Raw genomic sequence first — 25,686 nt, forward strand, 5'->3', positions numbered from 1 at the left:
CGTGCTGACGTGTCTGATAAATATAAGTTGCCCTATTATTGGGAATGGGATAAAGTCACATGAAATGGGTGTATACTGCCCTCATCTGGCCCAGTGCGTACATTACATGTCAATGAATCTAATTAGGGGACGGTAGCAGGTGCAGCGTGGGAGAGCTGATGAGTGCTTGAAAGTAGAAAGGCACGTTGTCAAGTGTCTTTGTGGCATTTACCCCTGTGCCATTTTTATTCCGATTGGGCCATCAGTCTTAACCCAATTAACTTTTTAATGCACTTTGGATGAAAATGTGTGTTTTTCTAGTTGTATATCTGTCTCTGTTGAGGCTTGGATTCCAGCACGGTAAGGCCAATACATTGATTTTCATTCTAGTTTTGTTGCCAGTGACTTGATTGAGTGAATGGTGAACCATCTGTGATTTGTGTATATATATATATATTTTTTTTTACTTCTCTTTCAGATCTACATAACCAGAATGAGATTGTACGTAACCCTGAAACCAGTGCATTGAACGGAACAGAAGAGGAAAATGCAACTCTCGCCAATGGTTTTCAATTTGATGGTATGGAAAACGTTTTAACAGTGAATAAAATAAAATAAAATAATCGCGGTGAGGGCGTTGGCCCTGCTCTTTATAAAGGATCGGGGGGAATAGTGGAGAACAATTGGAGGTTTACTTAGCAACAATGCCAATATCATGGTACAACTATATGGACACTCAATTATTATGGTACATTTTTAATGGTACGTTTACAAACCTATGATAAATAGAATTTAAATGTGTATCTCATGGTGAAATACGTATAGCCTGTTATTGTAATGGCTTAGCAGATAGTATAAAAAGACGATCAATATTTACCTGGCAAAAATATTGTTAACAGGGAACTGTTCAACAATTTCTGAAGTTGTGTGGGAAAAAGATAAGGTGGGTGGATATTCAAATTGTCCGAACAGTTCCGCCAGGTAGATTTATTATTTGAAATTTTTTTGGACCTTAAATGGATTTGGCCCATTAATCGATATGGTTCAAATGATGATCCACGCTAATTTGAAAATATATAATAATTGATCAAGCCTACAAACAATACAATACTTTACTATTATGGTGGGAGATTATATTACGTTTTTAAATACTTCAATGGACCATAAAGTAAATCGCACGACAAACTGTCACCCTCATACACTTAAGGAAATCGTGCATTTCATTGATATATTGAAACTAGTGCATATATGGAGGCCTAAATATCCCGAGCTAGTGAGATATTTATTTATTTATTTATTTATTTATTTATTTATTTATTTGGGAGGCTCAATCAAGCTAGTCTTCTTGACCACATGTCATTCTCGCTGGCACCAAACGATAGAATGCGGCCAGCCCATCAAATAATTGGCATATACATTACTCTTACAGAATTTCCACGTGGGCGAGGATATTGGAACTGTAATCAAAGCCTATTGGATGATAACTTATTCTGTCCTGGTTAAAACAAATTAACTGACTTTTTCTGACATAATATACAGCAGATCTCATTGTATGGGAGACCTTTAAATGTGCCTTTAGAGGCCAAGCAATTCAATACCAATCTTTAAAACAAATTCAATTTAGATCCAAAAGAGTTCATATTAACAAAGGAAATAGGACTAACAGTACAGATGGCAGTAAACTGTAACATAGAGGCACAGAATAAGTTAGAGAAAATAAATGGTGAACATTCAAGAGATCAAGTGTAATATATACTCTACAAAATTAAGCATTCTGGGGGAATATGCACCAAATTTGTGATTTCTCAGCATAGAAGTGCTACTAAAAATAGTCTACTGAAACTTGTTACATGAGTCACCCACGATTCAGCAAACAATATTTTGAAGGAAGAAGCAAAGTACTTTAGGCATATGTTTTCGTTTGTCTCCTCCATCTCCACTAACTGAAGTTAGAGGTATGGCTTTACAGAGGAGGAACTTATTAAACCAGCCGAGGTACTAAACCTTTTTTTTGATGTACTCCGAGAACCCAAGTGTTACATATAAAGCTCCAGACCATTAAAACATTGGCGGACCCTTACACTAAAGTGTTATGATGCAAAATGCATAGCACATGTAATTGTTGGATATTATTCATCCTAATCAGTTTTTCTTTTTTTCAACATGGGCGATACATTGAAGATGCTATAAGACAAGTCCTGGAAACAATAGAACACTATGAAAAATCTGGGACACCAGGGCTGATATTAATAGCTGATTTTGAAAGAGGTTTTTGATCAAGTATGACTGGACTTTATATCAACTCAGCAAAAAACAAAACGCCCCATTTTCAGGACCCTGTCTTTCATAGATAATTCATGAAAATCCAAATAACTTCACAGATCTTCATTGTAAAGGGTTTAAACACTGTTTCCCATGCTTGTTCAATGAACCATGAACATGCCCCTGTGGAAAGATCGTTAAGACACTAACAGCTTAGAAGGTAGGCAATTAAGGTCAGTTATATGAACTTAGGACACCAGAGGCCTTTCTACTGACTCTGGAAAAACACCAAAAGAAAGATGCCCAGGGTCCCTGCTCATCTGCATGAATATGCCTTAGGCATGCTGCAAGGAGGAATGATGATTGCAGATGTGGCCAGGGCAATAAATTGCAATGTCCTTATTGTGTGACACCTAAGACAGCACTACAGGGAGACAGGACGGACAGCTGATCGTCCTCGCAGTGGCAGACCACATGTAACAACACCTGCACAGGATCGGTACATCCGAACATCACACCTGCGGGACAGGTACAGGATGGCAACAACAACTGCCCAAGTTACACCAGGAATGCACAATCCTTCCATCAGTGCTCAGACTATCTGCAATAGGCTGAGAGGCTGGACTGAGGGCTTGTAGACCTGTTGTAAGGCAGGTCCTCACCAGACATCACCGGTGACAACGTCGTCTATGGGCACAAACCCACCGTCGCTGGACCAGACAGGATTGGAAAAAAGTGCTCTTCACTGACGAGTCGCAGTTTTCTCACCAGGGGTGATGGTCGGATTTTCTTTTATCGTCGTGGGAATGAGCGTTACACCGAGGCCTGTACTCTGGAGACGGATCGATTTGGAGATGGCGGGTCCGTCATGGTCTGGGGCGGCGTGTCACAGCGTCAACGGACTGCCTGCAATGACAAGCTCAATCTCAACGCTATGCGTTATAGGGGAGACATCCTACTCCCTCATGTGGTACCCTTCCTGCAGGCTCATCCTGACATGACCCTCCAGCATGACAATGCCTCCAGCCGTACTGGTCGTTTTGTGCATGATTTCCTGCAAGACAGGAATGTCCATCTTCTGTCATGGCCAGCGACGAGCCCAGATCTCAATCCCATTGAGCATGTCTGGGACCTGTGGGATCAGAGGTTGCGGGCTAGGGTCATTTCCCCCCAGAAATGTCTAGGAACTTGCAGGTGTCTTGGTGGAAGAGTGGGTTAACATCTCTCAGCAAGAACTGGAAAATCTGGTGCAGTCCATGAGGAGGAGATGCACCGCAGTACTTAATGCATCTGGTGCCCCCCCCCCACATATCTGTGGAACTTGTTCAATTTTTCAATCTTATGTTCATACAAATATTTACACACGTTAAGTTTGCTGAAAATAAATGCAGTTGACAGTGAGGAAGTTTCTTTTTTTTGTGCTGAGTTGATAGTTCTTGTTTAGTCCCACTAATAAATAAAACTAATGTAAAATGTATGTAGAAGCCTAAGTGTTGTCCATTAGTTTACTCCAATTAGGGGAGGGGTGGTAGGGTTAAGGGAAAATATATTTTTAAAAGAAAAAACACACATTTTGAAATGACGCAGACAATTACATTGATGGAAGCTACAATCTACCTGCTATACGTCCAAAAAATGTCGCTCAGTACAATGTTTTTTACTTTGACCTATAGAAGCTGATCAGATAGTGAAGTGGTATGTCATGTAGCCAGAATAGATTCCGACCCTTGCTTACAGCTGCGCTCAGGTCGGACACACTTCCTGTTTAGATTAAGACCGGAGCTGGCACGAGATATGTCTCGGGCACGAAACAAGCATAGGGTCAGAATCTATGTACTGCTCACAATGATATACACAAACACTGGTAGCATCAGCCTTACTGGCAAGACTAGACATGCACTGCTATACTAAGCTACTTAAAACTAAGGCCCCCCACACATTTCCTGATGCAGTGAGAAACCTGTCCCTGCACAGCCATAAAGAAACCTGTAACCTCTGGGAGCTTTGTTGCAGATCTGGCAGGGGTTCGGTCCTTCGTGCCAGAGCAGGAAATGGAGGTGAGGATCATTGGTGGTGTGGAGGCCTGGGCCCACTCCTGGCCATGGCAGGTATCCCTACGCTTTACCACCATGCCAGCCTGTGGTGGGTCCATCATCGCCCCTCAGTGGGTTCTGACTGCCACACACTGCTTCAAGCAGTGAGTAGTTCTGGAAGTTCAAGTAACAGTCAATCAAGAAATGGATGTGTAGCTAGAGAAATCAAAAGTAATTATGGATGGTGTTTTACAGGTATAACAAAGTGGATTTCTGGACTGTGATGGCGGGTAAACATGACCTTGAGAATCCTGATGAAGAATGTCAACAGGTGGGACACACACGGACGGACTACATTCAAGTCATCTAAACATATTTTTCCTTCTGTGTTCCTCTTCTGTTTTTAACTGTTAAGGCACACATTTTATTTTGGTTTTCAGTTGGTTGGGGTCTCTAAAATAGTCACCCACAAGGATTACAACCGCATGACAAAGATGCATGACATTGCCCTGGTGAAGCTGAAGACCCCGCTGATGTTCAACCAGTGTGTGAGACCCATAGAGATATGGATGAGGCCAATCGAACCCAAAAAGCAATGCACAGTGACCGGCTGGGGTACCACCAGAGAGAGTCAGTAGATTTCCTATTTTTCTTTTTGAAGTTAAGTTGCCTTCATCTCTTCATTAGAAAGGTCAGGTGTTCCTTTCTGGGGTCATAACTGACATCATAATTGCTCATTCACAGTGAGGAGGGTCCTGTTACTTGTTTTCCCCTCTTCGTGTCTTTCTTCCTACTCTTCTACTCTCAGATGGGCCTCATGCCAACAGACTCCAGGAGGTCAATGTGACCTGCCTATCCCCAGAGGACTGTAACAAGTTCTACCTTGGTGTTGTTCAGCCCACCATGTTCTGTGCTGGAGACCCTGAAGGAGGTGTAGACGCCTGTCAGGTAGTGACCTTGAACTCTGACAATGCCTTCATGTGTTTTATACCCTTCGTTGTATTCTATTTTCATATAAAAAGTCTGTTCTGTTTTCTTCTTATGACGTGTTTGTTCCTGCAGGGTGACTCGGGTGGGCCTCTGTCCTGCTACACAGGGTCCAGGTATGAGTTGGCTGGAGTGGTCAGCTGGGGAGTGGGCTGTGGTAGAGCCCGGAGGCCTGGCGTCTATACTAAAGTACAGGTCTACCTAGACTGGATAAATGAATTCATTCAAGGTAAGGACACCCTTGGATCCCAACGCTAGAGAAATACTTTGTTTTTAAGCACTCAGGAATTTTTTTCTTTTAATAATCTTTTATTTTTAACAGGTGAAACATCTATGTCTGGTGGTATTACTGTGACTGAAGGTAGGTTCATTTTCATCTTACTGCCAGCACATCAAATTGTATTTTGTTAAACAAAACAGTGTTATCAAAACTGAAGATCATATTCAGTTTGACCCCTAACCCTCTTGTACCCTCTTCCTGTCTCCCAGAGAGTTGTGGTCAGAGTAAGATATTGACCTGCCGGCTGGACTCCCGCCCGGCGTGGTTGTATGCGACCTTGGAGGGTGAGGTGCGGGTGGGGAGTGTGACAGAGGCTTGTGCCAACTCGTGGCCCTGGCAGGTCAGTCTGCAGTCCAAAGGGAGACATTATTGCAGCGGGACCCTGATCCACCACCACTGGGTCCTGGCACCGCAGCACTGCCGCTGCAAGTGAGTCAGTCACCAAGTACCGACACAGGGGACACGCACGATCGTCTGTAATATAACCTCTACACCATTGTTCATTTTCTTTGAATATCACTTTCTATCTCTGTCGTGATGCTTCACTCATTCAGTGGACTCGTACACCCACCTTCACGTTCTTTCCTCACACTCAGTATTGTGCTCTCAAACAGCCCTTGGAATGTCAGTGAGGGTAGGTCAGCTACTGTAGTTCTTGTTCACCAGTCCTATTTCACACACACAGTGCCTGTCTATTCTCCTCTTTCAGACCTACAGTTGACACGGTGGTGCTGGGAGGTCACGACCTGAGGTTCATGGCTGCCCAGACCATCCCGGTGGACGAGGTGTTCAGCCACCCCCACGACGGAACCTTCCCTCCGACCTCTGACCTCACACTCATCAAGCTCAGTGTTCCAGCTCGATTTGGTAAACAAATACTCCTCCAGAATGGGTTACTTTAGCTCACTGACTTTTTTGCTTGACTGGTTTACAGGACCGTAAACTTGGCTTGCAGGCCAATTAAAGCATGTGACATATCTAGGATGCTTATTCTGGTGGTCTTCTCTGATATGTCCCTTAGATGACACCGTGTCTCCGGTGTGCCTCCCACATGAGGATGTGAAGCTGGATGACAGCTGGTCCTGTGTGACAACAGGCTGGGGATCCAGCAACTCGGCACGTATGTACAGCAACTTAACTCTACATTCACTACTATAAATTCTCAAGTGCGGTTGGTGGCCAGTTTACCACAAGGAACTGGAGGGACTCGGCCTCCTAGATCCAGTGTTTCATCGGTCTTGCTCATAAATAGGCAGCATCCTTCTCTATTATAAATATATCATCTCATGTGCTCTGTCTCCCCCTAGCGAAGGTTGGCAGCGCCGTCCTGCACCAGGCCAGGCTAGGTCTGGTCAACAGGACCACTTGTAGAGAGAGCTGGGGAGAGGATCTCATTACGGACACTCAGCTGTGTACAGACCCGGCCGGCTCTGTCTCCTGCATGGTATTTACAGTGGGACGGTTAACTCAATGGTGTACTCATGAAGACATGGGTTATGTTTTGAATCAATGAATGGTTTTGAATGTACAGTACTGATGTGAATGAGGGGTCTTCATAAAAAATGTGACGTGGAATACCCGACTGGACTAATGCATGCAAACTTTCACAACCTTGTTTTAACTCTAGTGTAATTTATCATGTTTTCAAATATCAAGTATTTTCTTCCCTATCTATAGGGGGACTCTGGTGCTCCACTCCTCTGCCAGAAAAGAAATGGGGTCTTCTTCCTCTTTGGGGTGGTCACATGGGGCAGCCCGAGCTGTGACATCAGCACACCAGCAGTCTTTTCCCGATTATCAGCTTATCATTCCTGGATCACAAATATAACCAATGACATCTGACTTTGTTTCACATTATAATGGAATAAACAATGACTTTTTTTGATCCGGTGTTCATTTTGAGACTTTTGTAAGGCAAAGGCACACAGTGTATAATGCAATCACATTTAGATGTTTAGAGGAATGTGACGCACACATCAAGCTGACTCTGTAGCACACTGTATTTTGGTCTTCATAGGCTTTGTCAAAGATGTTGACTTTTCTTTAGTTTACACTGAAATATATTGCGCATGTGATTTTATACATTCAAATATAACATGGACATTTTTTTAAGGGGGTAGGAATGTACACTGACTGCACAAAACATTAGGAACACTTGCTCGTTCCAGGACCGACTGACCAGGTGAAAGACGTGATCCCTTACGGATGTCTCTTGTTACATCCACCAATCAGTGAAGATGAAGGGGAGGAGACAGGTTAAAATCCTTCTTTTTAAAGCCTTGAGACATGGCTTGTGTACGGGTGCCATTCAGAGAGTGAACGGGCAAGACCAAAGATTTAAGCGCCTTTTGAACGGTGTATGGTAGGTGCCAGCCTCACCGGTTTGTGTCAAGAACTGCAACGCTGCTGAGTTTCACGCGCATCCGTTTCTTATGTGTATCAAGAATGGTCCACCACCCAAAGGACATCAGCCAACTGACACAACCGTGGGAAGCATTGGAGTCAACATGGGCCAGCATCCCTGTGGAACGCTTTCAACACCTTGTGTCCATGCCTGACAAATTGAGGTGCAATTTTCATAACGTTCAGCATCCTGCTCTGTTTATCTGGCCTATAATCTTACGCAATATTCCTTTTTTTATATCACATGTCAATATTAGGCATCCTATAAAAGCCAATGGCATGCTTGGGAAAACTGCCAGTGCCACTAAGATAATGCTGATTCATTCAAACAGGAGCTGCACAGCTTAATGTCAGGAGCCTTGGGTTTACCTGGGAAAAACCCATGGGAGATATCATTTACCTGCATTATTTATTTAAATGAAGACAATGTTTGTAGGCTACAGTAACTAATGACCTGACACAAATTCATTATTGATTTGTTTTTCAAATTAGGTTTCGTTCATAGAGTTGTATAGAGGACTCTAGTGCCCAAAAGCCTGTTCTAGAATTGCCAGTGCTGTAGAGTATCTCAAGATAAACTGTAGCCCACACTATCTACAGTACCTAGAGAGTTTTCATCTGTATTTTCCATAGCTGTTTACATTCCACCACAGAGCGAGGTTGGCACTAAAACCGCACTAAATGAGTTGTGTTCCGCCATAAGGAAACAGGAAAACGCTCATCCAGAGTCGGCGCTCCTAGTGGCCGGTAACAGGGAAACTTAAATCAGTTTACCAAATTTCTATCAGCATGTTAAATATGCAACCAGAGGGAAAATAATTCTAGACCACCTTTACTCCACACACAGAGACATGTACAGAGCTCTCCCTCGCTCCCCTTTTGGCAAATCTGACCATAACTCTATCCTCCGGATTCCTGCTTACAAGCAAAGATTAAAGCAGGAAGTACCAGTGGCTCAGTCTTTAAAAAAGTGGTCAGGCGAAGCAGATGCTAAACTACAGGACTGTTTTGCTAGCACAGACTGGAATTTGTCACTGGCTTTATCAATATGTGCATCGGGGACGTCGCCCACACACTGACTGTACATACATACCCCAACCAGAGGCCATGGATTACAGGCAACATTCGCACTGAGCTAAAGGGTAGAGCTGCCACTTTCAAGGAGCAGGACTCTAACCTGGAAGCTTATACAAAATCCCGCTAAGCCCTCCGATGAACCATCAAACATGAAAAGCGTAAACAAAGAACTAAGATCGAATTGTACTACACCGGCTCCGATGCTTGTCGGATGTGGCAGGGCTTGCAAACTATTACAGACTACAAAGGGAAACACAATCGAGAGCTGCCCAGTGACACAAGCCTACCAGATGAGCTAAATAACGTCTATGCTCGCTTCGAGGCAAATAATACTGAAACATGCATGGGAGCATCAGCTGTTCCGGATGACTGTGTGATCACGCTCTCCACAGCCGATGTGAGTAAGACCTTTAAACAGGTCAGCATTCACAAGGCCACTGGGCCAGACGGATTACCAGACAGTGTACTGCGAGCATGCGCTGATCAACTGGCAAGTGTCTCCACAATTTTCAACCTCTCCCTGTCTGAGTCTGTAATACCAACATGTTTCAAGCAGACCACCATAGTTCCTGTGCTTAAGAACCTGCCTAAATGACTACCGACCCGTAGCACCCATGAAATGCTTTGTAAGGCTGGTGATGGCTCACATCAACACCATTATCCCAGAATCCCTAGACCAACTCCAATTTACATACCGCATCAACAGATCCACAGATGATGCAATCTCCATTGCACTCCACACTGCCCTTTCCCACATGGACAAAAGGAACACCTACGTGAGAATGCTATTCATTGACTACAGCTCAGCGTTCAACACCATAGTGTCCTCAATGCTCATCACTAAGGACCCTGGGACTAAACATTTCCCTCTGCAACTGGATCCTAGACGTCTGATGTGCCACCCCCAGGTGGTAAGGATAGGTAACAACACATCCCCCGTGCTGATCCTCAACACGGGGGCCCTTCGGGGGTGTGTGCTCAGTCCCCACCTGTACTCCCTGTTCAATCATGACTGCATGGCCAGGCACAACTCCATGACCATCATTAAGTTTGCTGATGACACAACAGTGGTAGGCCTGATCACCGACAACGATGAGACAGCCTATAGGGAGGAGGTCAGAGACCTGACGGTGTGGTACAAGGACAACAACCTCTCCCTCAACGTGATCAAGACTAAGGAGATGATTGTGGACTACAGAAAAAGGAGCATGCCCCCATTCTCATCGACAGGGCTGTAGTGGAGCAGGTTGAGAGCTTCAAGTTCCTTGGCATCCACACCAACAAACTAACATGGTCTAAGCATACGAAGACAGTCGTGAAGAGGGCACGACAATACCTATTCCCCCTCAGGAGACGGAAAAGATTTGGCATGGGTCCTCTGATCCTCAAAATGTTTTACAGCTGCACCATAGAGAGAATCCTGACGGGTTGCATCACTGCCTGGTATGGCAACTGCTCGGCCTCTGACCGCAAGTCACTACAGAGGGTAGTGCGTACGGCCAAGTACATCACCGGGGCCAAGCTTCCTGCCATCCAGGACCTCTACACCAGGCGGTGTCAGAGGAAGGCCCTAAAAATTGTCAAAGACTCCAGCCACCCTAATCATAGACTGTTCTCTCTACTACCGCACGGCAAATGGTACCAGAGTCTATTTGCACCCCCCCATACGCTGCTGCTACTCTCTGTTATTATCTATGCATAGGCACTTTAATAACACTACTGTACCTGCATGTACATAAGTACCTCGACACCGGTGCCCCTGTACATTGACACATTGACTCTGTACCAGTACCCCCTGTATATTGCCCCCCTATTGTTATATTGGGTTTGATTTAGACCTTCAATGTCTCTGGTCCACAATCCAGTCCAGTTGGTGGCGGTAATGCACTTTAAAGTTGGTTGCCAACGGCGATATACATTCCACAGAAGAAGAAGAAGAACCACGCCTTCTGCAACATTCACTTATTTTTCTTTCTCTGCACAGCAACAGTTATTTATTCGTGCTGTGTTGAAAGACGTTTTAAAAAATATATAGATTTAGATTTAGCAGGAACGCCTAGCTTTAAACATGGGGGTAACCAGATTAACGCGTCATATGTTTTTATGGAGTATGGCAATTATTTACATGTTTGCTTTTGCATCCCTCTATGTCCAGATACCAGGTAAAACAACATTTTACTTGCGCCAATTTGTTAATTGTAATCTAAGGAACTTGATTATTGGTTGACTGTTGATGATCATAGAAAAGCATTCAGCTCTGCATCTTTGAATCGGGTGGATTCCAATTTTTCCATATGTTTAGCTTGCTTCCTCATATTCCAACTGTTGCGATTCTGATGATGAACTGATTTGTAGTTGCATCTGATCGGTAAAGTACACCGGGGATTGTAAATATAAAATACTGTCAAACGAAGTAGCCTAATATGTTTATCGGATGAAATGACCACTTTCTGACCTAGCCGGTGTTGTTGGGACTGATCGGGCGAGCTAATGACAACTTCCACGCGCTAAGCTATTTCGCTACATTCATTGCCTTTGCTACATTGTTACAACTCATGCACCGTAACTATAGTCTAGGCCTAGAAAAGGAATTCATTTTGATTGAATATTCAGTTTCAGATACTTTACATACACATATCTATATTGATGTGTTCGTATTTATTTATAAACATGAACTAGCTGTATACGTGAATGACTTGTTTATAGAATGGTCCCTCACGTACTAAGGGAAATCATACATTAACCTAGGGGAGACTTAGCCTAGTAAGAACCATCCTGAGCTCGCAAGTTCGTACGAGGCTAGGGCAGGTTGGCTTTATAAAGGAGAGTGAGGCCGGTTGGCAGCGATATAAGTGATGTGGCCTTTCATGCTATGGCCACGTCCTGACAGCACTGGTCGTTATTGGACAGATGCCCGTTTTAGATATTTGCTTGGGGCAAGTGGATGTTTTCTGGAATGAATTTGCTTGGGGCAAGTGAATGATTTCTTTGCACGGTTGCTTTCGTTGCCTTTTTTATGCTTAACCCTCTTTGAGGGTTAGGATTTTCCTCCAGATTGTGCACACATCAGTCCAGTATTCGAGCTTGGCTCAGACCCCTAACAGTATACAATCGATCTTGTAGTATCATTTTCATTTTTTCCCTGTCTAAATACAAACTTGTAGTCATGTTGATTTGCCATCACTGTCACTTTGTCATGCAGCCATCTTATTAAGCAAATTGTATGAGAAATGTACCAAGGTAAAATGTGTTTTATATTGAATATTGGGATGCTATTCGGTTTTGTCTCCTCAATAGCTATTGAACCAAACATTCCATTATTATGAAAATGAGATATTCTGAATCGGGGGAGGATTGACAAAAATCCACTGCTTATTCTTATTAAGGACATTTAGATTTTCTTTATGGGGGATTTAAATGTTCAATAGCTTTTCTATGCAAAACACTCTGACTATGAAAATGGTTTAGTCATAATCAGGGGAGCTGATTATACACTATCTTCAATAGCTCTTACACACTATCTTCAATAGCTCTTACACGAAGTGTGCCATGATTATGAAATTGATATATTCAGAAACGGGGGAGGATGGACAAAAATACATGTTTGTTTGTGTAAAGAAAAGTACAAACAATACACCTTGTATTCCAAAACGCCTGAAACCGGCATCCTACGCAGGATTTCTGACTAGACACCGGCAAATTGTAATCATCGTATACTTCTGCTAATGTTGGTTTCAGGCATTTTGGAATACAAGGTGTATTGTTTGTACTTTTCTTTACACAAACAAACATGTATTTTTGTCCATCCTCCCCTGTTTTAAGCAATAAAGCCCGAGAAGGTGTGGTATATGGTCAGTATACCACGGATAAATGCACGAAGCAATGCGGAGTGCCCGCATGCAGCCTTTAGTCATTGTATATTGGTTATATACCACAAACCCCCGAGGTACCTTATTGCTATTATAAACTGGTTACCAATGTAATTAGAATAGTATTAAAAAAAAAAAATCATACACGTGGTATATGGTCCGATATACCATGGCTTTTTAGCCAATCAGCATTCAGAGTATTATCTTCATAGTCATGGCATGCTTGGCTCAATAGCTATTGAGGAGAGAACCAAATATCCAACACAAAACACATTTTACGAAGTGCAAAATATGTGTACGTCCACTTGCAATCCTCTCCATAGTCACTTTACCTGGCGGCAGGTGGCCTAACTGAAATAACACTTGACAAGTGCTGGCAAGAGGAGATGCATTGAACATCAATCAGTCATCATTGCACAGTTTAGTGTTTGTTTTACTTGTATTGCTCTGCTTCTCGTCCCAAATGTGAGCATGCATCCAGTTGGTCCACTCTGTGTGCCAGGTATGTCCCAGGTATGTCCTAGTGGCACTTCTAGTCTCTCACCTGTCGTCTCAAGTGTACACTAAATACACTAGATTCCAATGAACTGTAATAAGACTAGCTGTATGCTTTCAGTCTTTTTTTAATGAAAAAGTTAGGCCATATTCCAATCAGTTGATCACAATCTTGGCTCAACCCGTAAGCAATGTTATGGTAATGTAATAATATTCTGGAATACCTAATTTAGTGAGATGTTTGAATTTCTGAACTCCCTTCTTTCACATGTTCCATTTGGACTGAATAAGCAGACAGCCCAGATAAAAACAAGTGTCTTGTTTCCACATACGTGACCATTGACCTATTTAGCAGGGTACCATAAACCCACTTACTGTAAGTACATGAACATGGCCTCTATTCACTAACCCCATTCCCAATAAACACAACCCCCCTCTGTTTTGTTTATCCATCCCTGCTCTTTGTCTCTGTGGCCAGGTCTCTATGGCAATGAGGGGGTCCTGCCTGTGCGCCTGGTGGAGCCCCGTGTGAACGGCTCCAGACCAGTGTTGGAGCAGATACATGCCCACCCCTCCCTGCTGTGGCTGGGGCCCCGGCTGGGTCTGGACCTGGACGCCCAGCAGGCAATGGAGCTGCTCTGCCTGGCGGGGGCGCTCTTAGCCCTGGGAGCAGCCTTACTGGAGCCCCTCCGAGACAGCCTGGTGTTCTTCTGCCTCTGGGCCCTCTACCTCTCCCTCTGTCAGGTCGGTGGGTGGGGTTGTCTGTCTGCCCATGGTTTGGTTAGATACTGTACATTAAATAAATGATAGAGTAAATGAATCAACATATTTTTCTCTTGACAGGTGGGTCAAGACTTTCTGCGTTTTCAGTGGTAAGTGATCTGACTTCTCCTATGGGCTGAATTGATAGAGCGAGACATAGGCTGCAAAGCTCAGACTTTGAAACAAAAAGTATTTTGTTTACTAAAGTGTTATTGCTGAAGGCAAAGTCTACTGGGACTGTGTGACATCATTTGTTTTTCTCAGACATGGGTTTTACTGCAAGAGCATTAGAGTCAGACAATAAACTGCTATTGGAACCATTTACCAGTAAAATTCACGATCCACTCTTCATAATTCTGTGTTGATTACTAACTACAGTACAGTGCACCAGTTGTCAAGTTGAGAATAGAACTGATGTTGAAAGTGTTTGTCCATATGTATCAGTCTTAGACATCATGCATATTTTATAGGGGTCAGCAGACTTTGCATTGAAGGACATCTATCAGAGATGTAATATGGACTTTTAGCTAAGCTTGGAGATGTGCTAGAATTGCAGCACATTTACTTCTGATATCTGTTTGTAGCAAAGCAAGATGGTGCAAGGCCAGGGCCGGCTGCCCATTAGGTAGGATTTGGCGGCCGCCAGTGGCGGCAGATTGACGAGGCGGCCTTTTCTGAGCTAAACTGACCAAGACGTACCTCAAACAACACATAAAACCTCACATAATTCTGCCCAAAAACAATGACAATTTCTCTCAAACATATGGGAGTTTTAGGTGAACGCTGATGACGCCCTGTGATAAGCAGTGCCCACTTTGTCAAAGGCAGGGTTGCAAAATATTTTGCTGGTCCATTCCCAGCGTGCCTCTCCAGGGTGTTGTTGGAGAGATGCATCCACCAACGTTCCGTCACAAACATCACATAGCAGATATAGTCTATGGTGGAAAGAGTATGCAGCCTTTTCTGTTGCCTACAGGCTGGAGATAAAATGTATGACAATGTAATCTGAGACAGACACTTTTTTACATCATTCACGTTTCTCCAATTAGCTTAATGTAAATGGCGCCCAATCAAATTAAAAATGCGCTGACAAGTTAGCGAACACCAAATCCCCTCCCAAAACATTCACAGGAATCGGGACAAATAAAGACCTAAAAAAGTATGTATTTTTCAGCGTCTGGAAAATACATGTTTTTCCACCACTGATATAGACGTATTTTATTGCGTCATTTCTTTTCGTCTTGCCTAGAGCGTCAGAACGGCCAGGACTGGGCCTGTGTAAGGCAGTGGTTTCCACAGCAACAGCAATTGCATGGAGTGGTAAATAGATAACACATAGTTGCCTGGTTTGTGTTTTTATGAGTAGTAGGTGTAGGTGTGTCTGAACTGTTTACAGTTAGGTGGCTATCCCCTAAGGCACACCATTTGGTTCTGCATAAAGAGAATGCCAACCTACAACCTGTTTTAAGATGCACAGCTACCAGTATGTTTTGCCGTCTCAGTGCCTCTGGCTCTAACGGGCATTGCTTCTACTAGGCTAACTGATTTCCTGAAAGGCAGTGCCATTGGATTTGAAGCTCAGTGAATATTTACTGTATTTCACTGTTTTGAGCAGGAATTTCATGTAGCCTTCTGGTGCAGGAATTTTGAGTGAAATGTAATCTATTGATTTTAATACATTTCAACTTTGTAATTTCTTTGAGACCTGAGACTTTGGGTAGTTCGAGGTATTTCAGTGCCCTATACATTATAGTTAGGATGTGAGGAGGAGTTGGGATTTTCTTTTTACAGGAAAATGGAATTTGATTATTAATGTCTCGTCTGATTCCCTCCCATAGGGACAGCCTGCTGTTGGAGGCGGGCTTCCTGACCGTGCTCGTCGCGCCGCTCAACCTCCTGCGGTGCGCGACGTTCCGTCATCATGACGCCGTGACCTTCTGGCTGGCACGCTGGCTCCTGTTCCGCCTCACCTTTGGCTCCGGGGTCGCCAAACTGGCCAGCCACTGCCCCAGCTGGTGGGGGCTCACTGGTGAGACGGGGGAACTTCTTATGACACAGAACTGTACTGTTCAATGTGAAGAAAAATATAAACGCAACCATTTCAATTAGGTTACTGAGTTACAGTTTATATAAGGAAATCAGTTGATTTAAATGAATTCATTAGGCCCGAATCTATGGATTTCACATGACTCGGCAATGGGTGGTCCTGGGAGGGCATAGGCGAGTGTGGGGGAACTTGGGAGCCAGTGTGAGGGGGAAAATGATGTGTTGACCTTATTGGTTTGAGATTAATAGTTGACAATACATACTTGAATAGTCCTATTAATGTTGTGGTTTTTATGGTCTCCACTCTAGCTTCCTGCAGGTAGTCTGGGTGTTGGGGACATGGGTTTTACTAGAGATAGCTTGAAGCTGACAATTGATTGATGTCTCGGTGATTTTTTTTAAAGCAGCCACATTCCAGCCTATCATTAGGGGTGCTTGTGAGACATATGTCTCAGTTCTAACGGGGCCTGCCTTCTATAGATAGAGAGACCCTGAAGGAATAGAAGAAACATTTCCCCCCCGCAGTTTTAGGTTTGGTATTTAAAGACCTGGTATTCTCTGTATGATTCAAGCACTCGGTCCGACAGTCAAGACTGTTGGATTGACGGCTTCTTTATTGCAATAATTAAGCAATATTGAATAAAGATGATTCTTTGAGGAAATGACCGTCTCTCTCACTTGAATAGAATTTTCACCACAGGAGCCAGGCCCAGCCAGTCAGAGTGAGTTTTTCCCCACAAAATGTCTTTATTACAGACAGAAATACTCCTCAGTTTCAATCCCGCAGGTGAAGAAGCCACATGTGGAGGTCCTGGGCTGGTGTGGTTTCACGTGGTCTGCAGTTGTGAGGCCAGATGGAGTACTGCCAATTCTCTAAAATGACATTGGAGGCGGCTTATGGTAGAGAAATGAACATGAAATTCTCAGCAACAGCTCTGGTGGACATTTTTTTGTGGTCTTATTTTGTCCCCAGCACAATGTGCACCTGTGTAATGATCATACTGTTTAATCAGCTCCTTGATATGCCACACCTGTCAGGTGGATGGATTATCTTGGCAAAGGAGAAATGCTCACTAACAGGGATGTAAATAAATTTGTGCACAAAATTTGGTACAAAACATTTTGTGTGTCTGGAAAATGTCTGGGATCTTTAATTTCAGCTCATGAAACATGGGACCAACACTTTACATGTTGCGTTTATATTTTTGTTGAGTATAGCTTCGGGACCGCAACTAAATGGGAGTCTGTAGCGACATTGGGCTGAAATTGGGACTCCTGATCCCAATGTCAGACCAGTTTCCCAACAGACTCTCAATTAGTTGCGGTCCTGAAGCTATGTTCAATGGTACGAGAAATGTGATGTGCTGTACAAAGACTGGTTGAGTAATGATAACATTGGCTATGATTGTGCATCATGTAATGGGTATGTACCTCGCCCAGCGGCAGTATGCGCATTCGCTTCCATGATGATGATAATGATGATGCATGGAGCCTCACTACACATCAGTGTTCAGGAAAAATATAAAACATGTGATCTCAAAAAAGGTGTGCAGTGTTATGGGTCAATCTTTACTCATCCATGTCTCATACCCTTCCTCCCCTCTATCACCCCATCAACACCCTCCCTCTTCCCAGCGGTGAACCACATGTTTGAGGCCCAGGGCATCCCCCTGCCCTGGTCCTGGTTCATCCAGCAGCTGCCAGACTGGTACCTGAAGCTGGGGACTGTCGGTCTGTTGGTGACAGAGATCGCTGTGCCCCCCCTCTACTTTGCCCCCATCCGCAGCCTCCGACTGGCAGCCTTCTACATTCAGGTGTGTGTGTGGTTACACCAGCAGCTGCTAAACATGAGCATGAAAAATATCTGAGGAAGGATTGAACACACAGAAATATAGGCTTCCAGTTTGTTTCAAAGTTTCCACCGTCCGCCTAAATCGCTATCAAGTGTTGAGGTCTGGTTGAGAGAGGAAAGGTTCAGAAAGACACGTGAATAACCAACTACCTACAGTACAATTTATCTAGTCTGTTATCATCCAGGGAATCGCCAGACCCCGATGCTGCTATAAGGCTTGTGTGTGTGTGTGTGTGTGTGTGTGAGAGACTTTTGTATGTTTGACACCTAACTATACACATGTCTTAAGGGATTTTGAATGTTGCAGGATTGCGACCCCACACGTGTAATTTGCATGATGCCTTTTATCTAACTATATCTACTGTACCTACATCTCTCTGTAACTGATAACCAGGCAACATACCAGGTGAAGTTGATGTTCTTGGGGAACTATGGCTTCCTCCCCCTTCTCTCCCTGGCTCTGACTTTCTCCCTGTTGGACGACGACCATATCAGCTACTGGCTGGGCCACGGCAAGAAGAAGAGAACCAAGAGTATGACCTCATTCTCTTCTTATGCAACCTTCAACTCTCACTTTTAACACCAGAGTAGACGTTCAGGCCAGATTTCTCCCTAATACAGCATTATCCACACCCAGTATGGTGTTTTAAGCTGGTGGAAGGTACTATAAAACACAAAGGCTGTTACAGTAATGATCAGCTTCCTTTCTTTTCCTATTCTGCCTCTCCAGTTGGCCAACATTGACATTACACAGTGAGGGGTGCATTGTTGAGTGCATGCCAGCAGAACACTGGTTCAGTTCCGATGGGTGTCCTTGTGTCTTGATGGTAGGGAGAGGGAAAAAAGGGAGGGGGGGGTTATTGTTTTATTCTCGGGCAGAGTGGTCTGATCTGGCAGGATGTCAGGTGTTGTCCTGTTTAAACAAAAGACATCACAGAAGTACTTAACTGCAGTTAACATTCCTAATGTCCTAAAAGGTAACCTCTTAACTTAATTTACAAAGTACGTTTTTAGTAGCTGGACAAAAACAAATGATGGGCTCTGTTTGTGATACTAAGAGTACCTAATCAAATTTATTTTTGACCATGTATGCAGCCTGGCCCCAAACCATAATGTCATTGCTGGTTGTACTGGCTGTATTTGCTGTCATCATCTATGGAACTAAAGTGCTCTTCACACTGGAGATCGACTGGGATGCCAGGACTATAACCTCCAAAACCGGTAGGTTATCATCTATATACAGTGCATTCGGAAAGCATTCAGACCCCTTAACTTTTTCCACATTTTGTTACGTTACAGCCTTATTCTGTTTTTAATTGCTCAATCTACACACAATACCCCATAATGACAAAGCAAAAACAGGTTTTTAGATTTCTTTTGTGTAATTTGTCTTTTTTTTTTTTAAAGATCATATTTACATAAGTAGGTTTTCATCAAGGATCACTCAGCACTAAGGTCTGTTCATATTTGTCTTGATCCTGACTATTCTCCCAGTCCCCCCTGATGAAAAACATCCCCACAGCATGATGCTGCCACCACCATGCTTCACCTTAGGGATGGTGACAGGTTTCCTCCAGACGTGACGATTAGCCTTCAGGCCGGAGTTCAGTCTTGTTTCATCAGAACAGAGAATCTTGTTTCTCATGGTCTGAGAGTCTTTAGGTGCCTTTAGGCAAACTCCAAGAGGGCTGTCATGTGTCTTTTACTGAGGAGTGGCTTTTGTCTCGCCACTCTACCATAAAGGCCTGATTGGTGGAGTGCTGCAGAGATGGTTGTCCTTCTGGAAGGTTCTCCCATTTCCACAGACGAACTCTGGAGCTCTGTCAGAGTGACCATCTGGTTCTTGGTCTCATCACTTACCAAGGCCCTTCTCCACCAATTGCTCAGTTTGACCGGGTGGCCAGCTCTAGGAAGAGTCTTGGTGGTTCCAAATCATTCCCATTTAAGGATGACGGAGGCCATTGCGCTCTTGGGGATCTTCAATGCTGCAGACATTTTTTGGTGCCTTCCCCAGATCTGTGCCTCAACACAATCCTGTCTCGAAGCTCTACAGACAATTCCTTCGACCTCATGGCTTGGTTTTTGCTCTGACATGCACTGTCAACTGTGTGACCTTATATAGACAAGTGTGTGCCTTTCCAAATCATTTGAATTTACCACAGGTGGACTCCAATCAAGTTGTAGAAACATCTTCAAGGATGATCAATGGAAACAGGATGCACCTGGGCTCAATTTCGAGTCTCATAGGAAAGGGTCTGAATACTTACTTAAATAAGGTATTTCTGTTTTTTACTTTTAATAAATTTGCAAAACAATCTAAACCTGTTTTTTCTTTGTCATTATGGGGTATTGTGTGTAGATTTCTGAGGAGTTTTTATTTATTTAATCCATTTTAGAATAAGGCTGCAATGTAACAAAATAAGGAAAAAGTCAAGGGGTCTGAATACTTTCCGAAGGCACTGTAAAATAGTATACCTAGTGACCTGGTAGGTTAATATATTACTTTATATCTAATGACCCAGTAGAGTTTCTCCATTTCATTTCCTGTAGGATGTCAGTCATTGATACATTATGTTCATGGTTAAGTGATTTGTCATGTATTTGTCCTGTTTTGTAGCCTTCACCCAGCAGCAGTTTGGCAATTTGTTGAAGCTTGTGACAGGACCCACTATCTGGGTAGGAGTTCTCTCTCTCACCTGGGAGGTGGTGGCAGCCATGCTGGGGTGAGTAGCCTATTTCATACTGAAACTGTATCTGGAATTCAAAGACGGTGGTAGATCTAGTTCATATCTAGTTCCTTTTCGTTGCATTTTCTGACCCCAGAACAGTGGTCTGTCCGATGCAGTGTGAGTCATCCTTGTTTTGCGTTAATGTCCACTGATCTCAGATCTGTGTTTACTCCCCCTAGGTGTGTGTGTGTTAGAGGGTGCCTCTGGAAGCTCTGGGGCCTCGTCCAATGGGCTGTCTTTGCCTCTGCTGCAGTCGCCGTGTTTGCTATCAGTGTGGTGAGTCACACCTGTCAATCACACTGGGAGCCTTCTGATTGGTTAACTTTTTATTTCGTACTTGCATTCATCTACTGAGTAAAACCCATCTAATTACTTTAAGTCGGTGTTTTGTGTAATAGTGAATCACTTTAATGAAGACGGCATACATCTACCGAATTGGTTTGTTGGAGTTACTATTGGTCTAGTAGATAGCACTTTTTTATAAGATTCTCTCTGATTGGTCATGGTGTTTTCCTCATCCCCAGGTGCCCTACTCTTCCATGGAACAGGTGTACAGCAGTAAAATCCTACCGGAGGTGAGACAGGCCTACAGCCTAGTGGAGCGCTACAGACTGGTCAGTGCCTACAGCCTGGACAGCAGGATGACAGGGGTGGCCGGGAGGTCAGAGGTCATCCTAGAGGGCAGCATGGACAAGAACACCTGGACGGTAAGAGAGCGGGGACCAAAATAATAGTTATGGATGAAAAGTTTTCAGTTTATTTTATTTTTTCTCATTTCAAAATGTTAGATATGGAATGTCCTCAATCATGTTATCTTCCTCAACTACTTGACTTTTATCAAGTAAAACAATCGGGTATATATTTCTGCAAAAGGTGTATGGTGTGTTTCAATGAACCTTTCCCCATTGGCCCTCTTAGGAGATAGAGTTCATGTACAAGCCGGGGAACGTGGGCGTGGCCCCTCCAGTGGTGGCCCCCCACCAGCCACGGTTAGACTGGCAGATGAGCCAGGCAGCCCAGGGACTGGCCAAACAGAGCTCCTGGTTTACAGGCCTAGTGCACTGCCTACTGCAGGGAAATAAGGATGGTATGTACTGCCCTCTGGGATAATGACTTCTATTTTTCAATTAAAGTATAAGAGCACATACGTCTTTGTTTTAATGAGGAAAGGTTGCATCTGGCAGACTACTTGTATTCTGGCTCTTGGTGGGGGGTTTTAGGCCTGTGGTCTTTACTAGGATCAGGTCCCCCCCTGTCTATTTAATCTTATTGATTATGATCTTAAAGGAAAAACTGATCCTAGATCAGCACTCCTACTCTGAGACGTGTTATGAATACGGGCCCAGAAGTTGACTGGTATGCGCCTGCCGTGTAAAACCGCTAGTCAGTGTGAGGTGGGCGTGATTTACTCACACGTTGTAGATCATTAACCGTCCAACAAAGAAGAAATATCAGCACTCACTCAGATGACCACATACCTACATGCTGCCCTACGTCGCTCACACATGACTCTGTATCTCTCCCTGTGTCCCAGTGGTGAGACTGATCCAGACAGACTCAGCCCAATACCCATTCAGCCAGGCTCCCCCGGTCTACCTCCGAGCCAGCCTCTACCGGTACTGGTTCACCCAGACCACACAGGACGGGTGAGCAGCCTACGACGGCCACTACAACAGTGGGTGTGCTGGGGAGAGTGTTAATGGGTTAACCCGTGTGTTTCTTAGATCATTCATTCATAAAATCAGTTAAGATATACAAGTGAACTTAAATATTCGCTATATTAAGTAATGTTGTTCACAGAATGCCCACAAAATGTGCAGTATGGTATACTTACAGTATGCTAATTGTCAGAATTCGTTAAAGCCACTTGATACAGGTATTCAACCAGAAACAAATCAAATAATTTTCCTATGGTATTGAGTGGTGTATTGGTTGTCTTCCCTGTCAGGTCTGGTCCTAATGAATGGTGGAGGAGAGACTATGCAGAGGAGTTCTATCCTGCAGTGCAGCTGGGTGACCCTGCCCTGGAGGCCATGCTCAACCAGCACGGACTCAAGGTAGCTAAGCCTTTTTGCTCAACTGGGTTATGTTTAAACTTTGTATTGGGCTAATAATATCAGTACTGTGGCTTGTGGTGATAGCCCCTCAATTTCAGATGTGGTGCCACATGGCGTGCATCTGTCACATGGCGTGCATCTGTCACATGGCGTGCATCTGTCACATGGCGTGTGTGTATGTGGTGTATAGCCAGGTGTACCAAATCTGATTTCTCAGACATGCATACCAACAACACTCACACTCCTACGTGTCTTTGTTGTCTATGTACATGTGCTTACATATTATCTTATGTGCAGGAGAAGTTCCCGATCCAGCCCAGTCCTGACTCTCCTCTGGCCCAGGTTCTGAGGCAGGTGCGGGGCCACGTTCAGACTCTACCCGGCCACCTGGTGCTCTGGTCCCTCCTGGCCACTGTCGCCACCATCTGGCTCCTCAAAACCCTGCTCTCCGGGGTCCTGGGGGGCCGAAAGGCTAAACCCACCCCAGCCGAACCCAAGGCCAAGAAGGCTAAGGACCAGTCAGCAGAGAAGAGTGCCTCGGCCTCCAGTCTCAAAGCAGGGAGGGAGAACTCTGAGGAGAGTAGACGGGATGCTGACAAGAGCCCTAAGAAGAGGAAGTGATGCGGGACTGTTGCCATGGGACTGCCTGTTACGTTCTTGTTGTTGCCCCTTGTCTCGGGATGGAGGGCGAAGAGAAGGGGTGTTACCTACATGTAAATCTCAGGTGTTTCTACAGTAACTGCCAATCCGACCAGCTCTGTGACTCGGAGACCACCACTGTGGCCTTTTATTCAGTCAGTTCTCATCTGTCTCTCACACACACACAAACACACACGCGCGTATACTGTACATACACAAGCAAAAACCGTCTATCTTCTCTGTGCCTCCTTCCGTCACCATATTCTCAGGTCCGCCTATGGATGACTCTTCAGACATGCCAGCGGGTGAGTCCCTGACATTACAGTTCAGTGGTGCTTTTACATGAGCTATTTTCGTGCTTTGCCATGTTCTTCAGGGAACACTTTATCTGAATTCTGGGAATGCATTGATACATTTTAACGGTTGTTGTCCAACAGCTGTTTAATCTTGTGCTATATCTTTGATGTGATATTCAGGGTCCACAGTCGTGCTAGGCTGAGTGCAGTTATTGTACCTCAGTGAACCCTTTTCGTGGACCGCTGAGATCAGTTTTACTGTATCAGGCAGACTTTTTTTTATTTTTTAATGTCAAGTTGTCAAGTGGTTCCATCTTTTGATATCAATACCCAGGCCCTCTATCCCGACCACGAGAAACTGTATAGCGACATCGTCACGAATACTGTATTCTGGGAGCTTTGTCCTGCTAAACCCTTTGCCTTAGAAATCTGCAGATTGCTGTTCTTAACTTCAAAAACCCTTTTGTCGCATTCTTTTGAACAGCTTAAAATGCATAACTGCTACTAACAAATCTCTACATTCCACATCTGTGTATATTTGAGACGTAGTATTACTTAAGCTTTGTGTATTAGGTTGAAGCACTACTGCAAAATGACTGGGCTTTAAGGAGAAATTCCAAGCCCTTTGGTGCTATTCAATCTGTATCGCTAAATCATTACAGATTGCGTGATAAAAATGGAAAGATACTTTTTGCTGGTCAGTGTTTTTATTCTTGACTGTATGTTGAAACTGAACACTTAGATTTGACAAGTAAACTACAGATGAAAAAGACAAACATTCCGTGCTTGTCAGAAACCTGACTTTCTATCTAGGTGACAGGTGTGCTTGTGTCCAATACCATACTAACAGGTCTGTATGTTATGTGACGGAGTCTGTGGCTTGGAGCTTCAAGCCTTTATAGTGATTCGACCCGGGCTGATTGTTCCAATGACCAACAGGTGGTGCTCTTTGTGTTTCTGCATTTCTTCATGGCAAATGTACAGAGACATGTTCAGTGTGAAAGAGCCAGTGACTCTCTGGTAAGGATCTCACCAATGAAGTATGGGGTTGTAGGGTCAGCTCCTGAGTGTGGCTGTGTTGGTAGATGTCATGGGGGTGAATCGCTGGGGTCACCTATAAAGAGTAGTAGCAGTTATGGGGAAAAACCCCTGGGGGGATAAAGCGGGCACTTCGTTTTAAAAATATATTCTCATTTAAACAAAGTGCTTAATTACGGTAGTTTTCCCTCTATAACCACTGCTATTTGCTGTCTGTGAGTCACGGGGGGAACCCCAAGAATTTACCCTGTCTGCTTATGTTATCACACCCTTCCTTATGAGGAAGCCACTCCAAGTGGCCTTGACTCACTGACCTGCAGAGTCCTCAGTAGGCAACAATGCCCCAGAGTTCAAACCTACAAACCCATGCTTATGGGGCGAGATCATGACACCAGAGCCAGACTCATTCATGCTTATGCTTTGCTTCATAATTTGACACTGAGAGTTTGGTTGATATGTATATTTGGCTGTGGTTAAACATTTTGTTGAGTGTGTAGGTTGGATGAATGGAAAGGTTTGCTTAAGCTTTGCTTCAAACGTTTTATCAACAAAGACGGTTGCATCTGGTTATCTCCGTTTCATACTATTAAAGATTTGAAATTGTGGGTAAACCCTTTTTGACAGACACTTCAAATACTTTCTTTGGTTAATTAACATATAAAAGATACATCCCATTTTAAAGATCAGTATAAGATTTCTTTCACGATTATGCCACAGGTAGACTGGTAACATTACTAGACAAGGCACTCAGATTGAGTCCATAATGAAGTGGTTTTGTGGGAGACTGAGTCCTGTTTGTCCTTCCTAAGGCACTGTCCAACTCAGAGGAGAATAGTCCAAAGATGGAAGTCTTCGGGCTCGATTCAAGCTGTTTAGCTCTTT

General features: G+C 44.0%; 2 protein-coding genes across 2 annotated transcripts; both read left to right on the forward strand.

The window, feature by feature from the left end:
- The first annotated feature begins 169 nt into the window (after positions 1-169).
- Positions 170-7,426, forward strand: LOC110490324 (transmembrane protease serine 9). The gene is made up of 13 exons (XM_021563650.3): positions 170-339; positions 458-559; positions 4,255-4,438; positions 4,530-4,605; positions 4,715-4,904; positions 5,083-5,222; positions 5,337-5,490; positions 5,584-5,622; positions 5,751-5,970; positions 6,251-6,408; positions 6,563-6,661; positions 6,849-6,985; positions 7,219-7,426. Exons 1-13 carry the CDS (start codon positions 279-281, stop codon positions 7,381-7,383), a joined length of 1,725 nt encoding a protein of 574 aa, XP_021419325.1. The 5' UTR covers positions 170-278; the 3' UTR covers positions 7,384-7,426.
- A 3,489-nt stretch (positions 7,427-10,915) lies between these two features.
- Positions 10,916-25,415, forward strand: LOC110490325 (lipase maturation factor 2). The gene is made up of 14 exons (XM_021563652.3): positions 10,916-11,183; positions 13,864-14,129; positions 14,229-14,257; positions 15,986-16,176; positions 17,829-18,007; positions 18,440-18,578; positions 19,141-19,266; positions 20,663-20,768; positions 20,954-21,050; positions 21,299-21,481; positions 21,693-21,861; positions 22,309-22,420; positions 22,723-22,831; positions 23,129-25,415. Exons 1-14 carry the CDS (start codon positions 11,090-11,092, stop codon positions 23,450-23,452), a joined length of 2,124 nt encoding a protein of 707 aa, XP_021419327.2. The 5' UTR covers positions 10,916-11,089; the 3' UTR covers positions 23,453-25,415.
- Positions 25,416-25,686: the final 271 nt, after the last annotated feature.

The sequence above is a fragment of the Oncorhynchus mykiss genome, chromosome 15 (genome assembly GCF_057628025.1).
Source record: "Oncorhynchus mykiss isolate SJ-2025 chromosome 15, ASM5762802v1, whole genome shotgun sequence".
In the NCBI taxonomy this organism is placed as follows: Eukaryota; Metazoa; Chordata; class Actinopteri; order Salmoniformes; family Salmonidae; genus Oncorhynchus; species Oncorhynchus mykiss.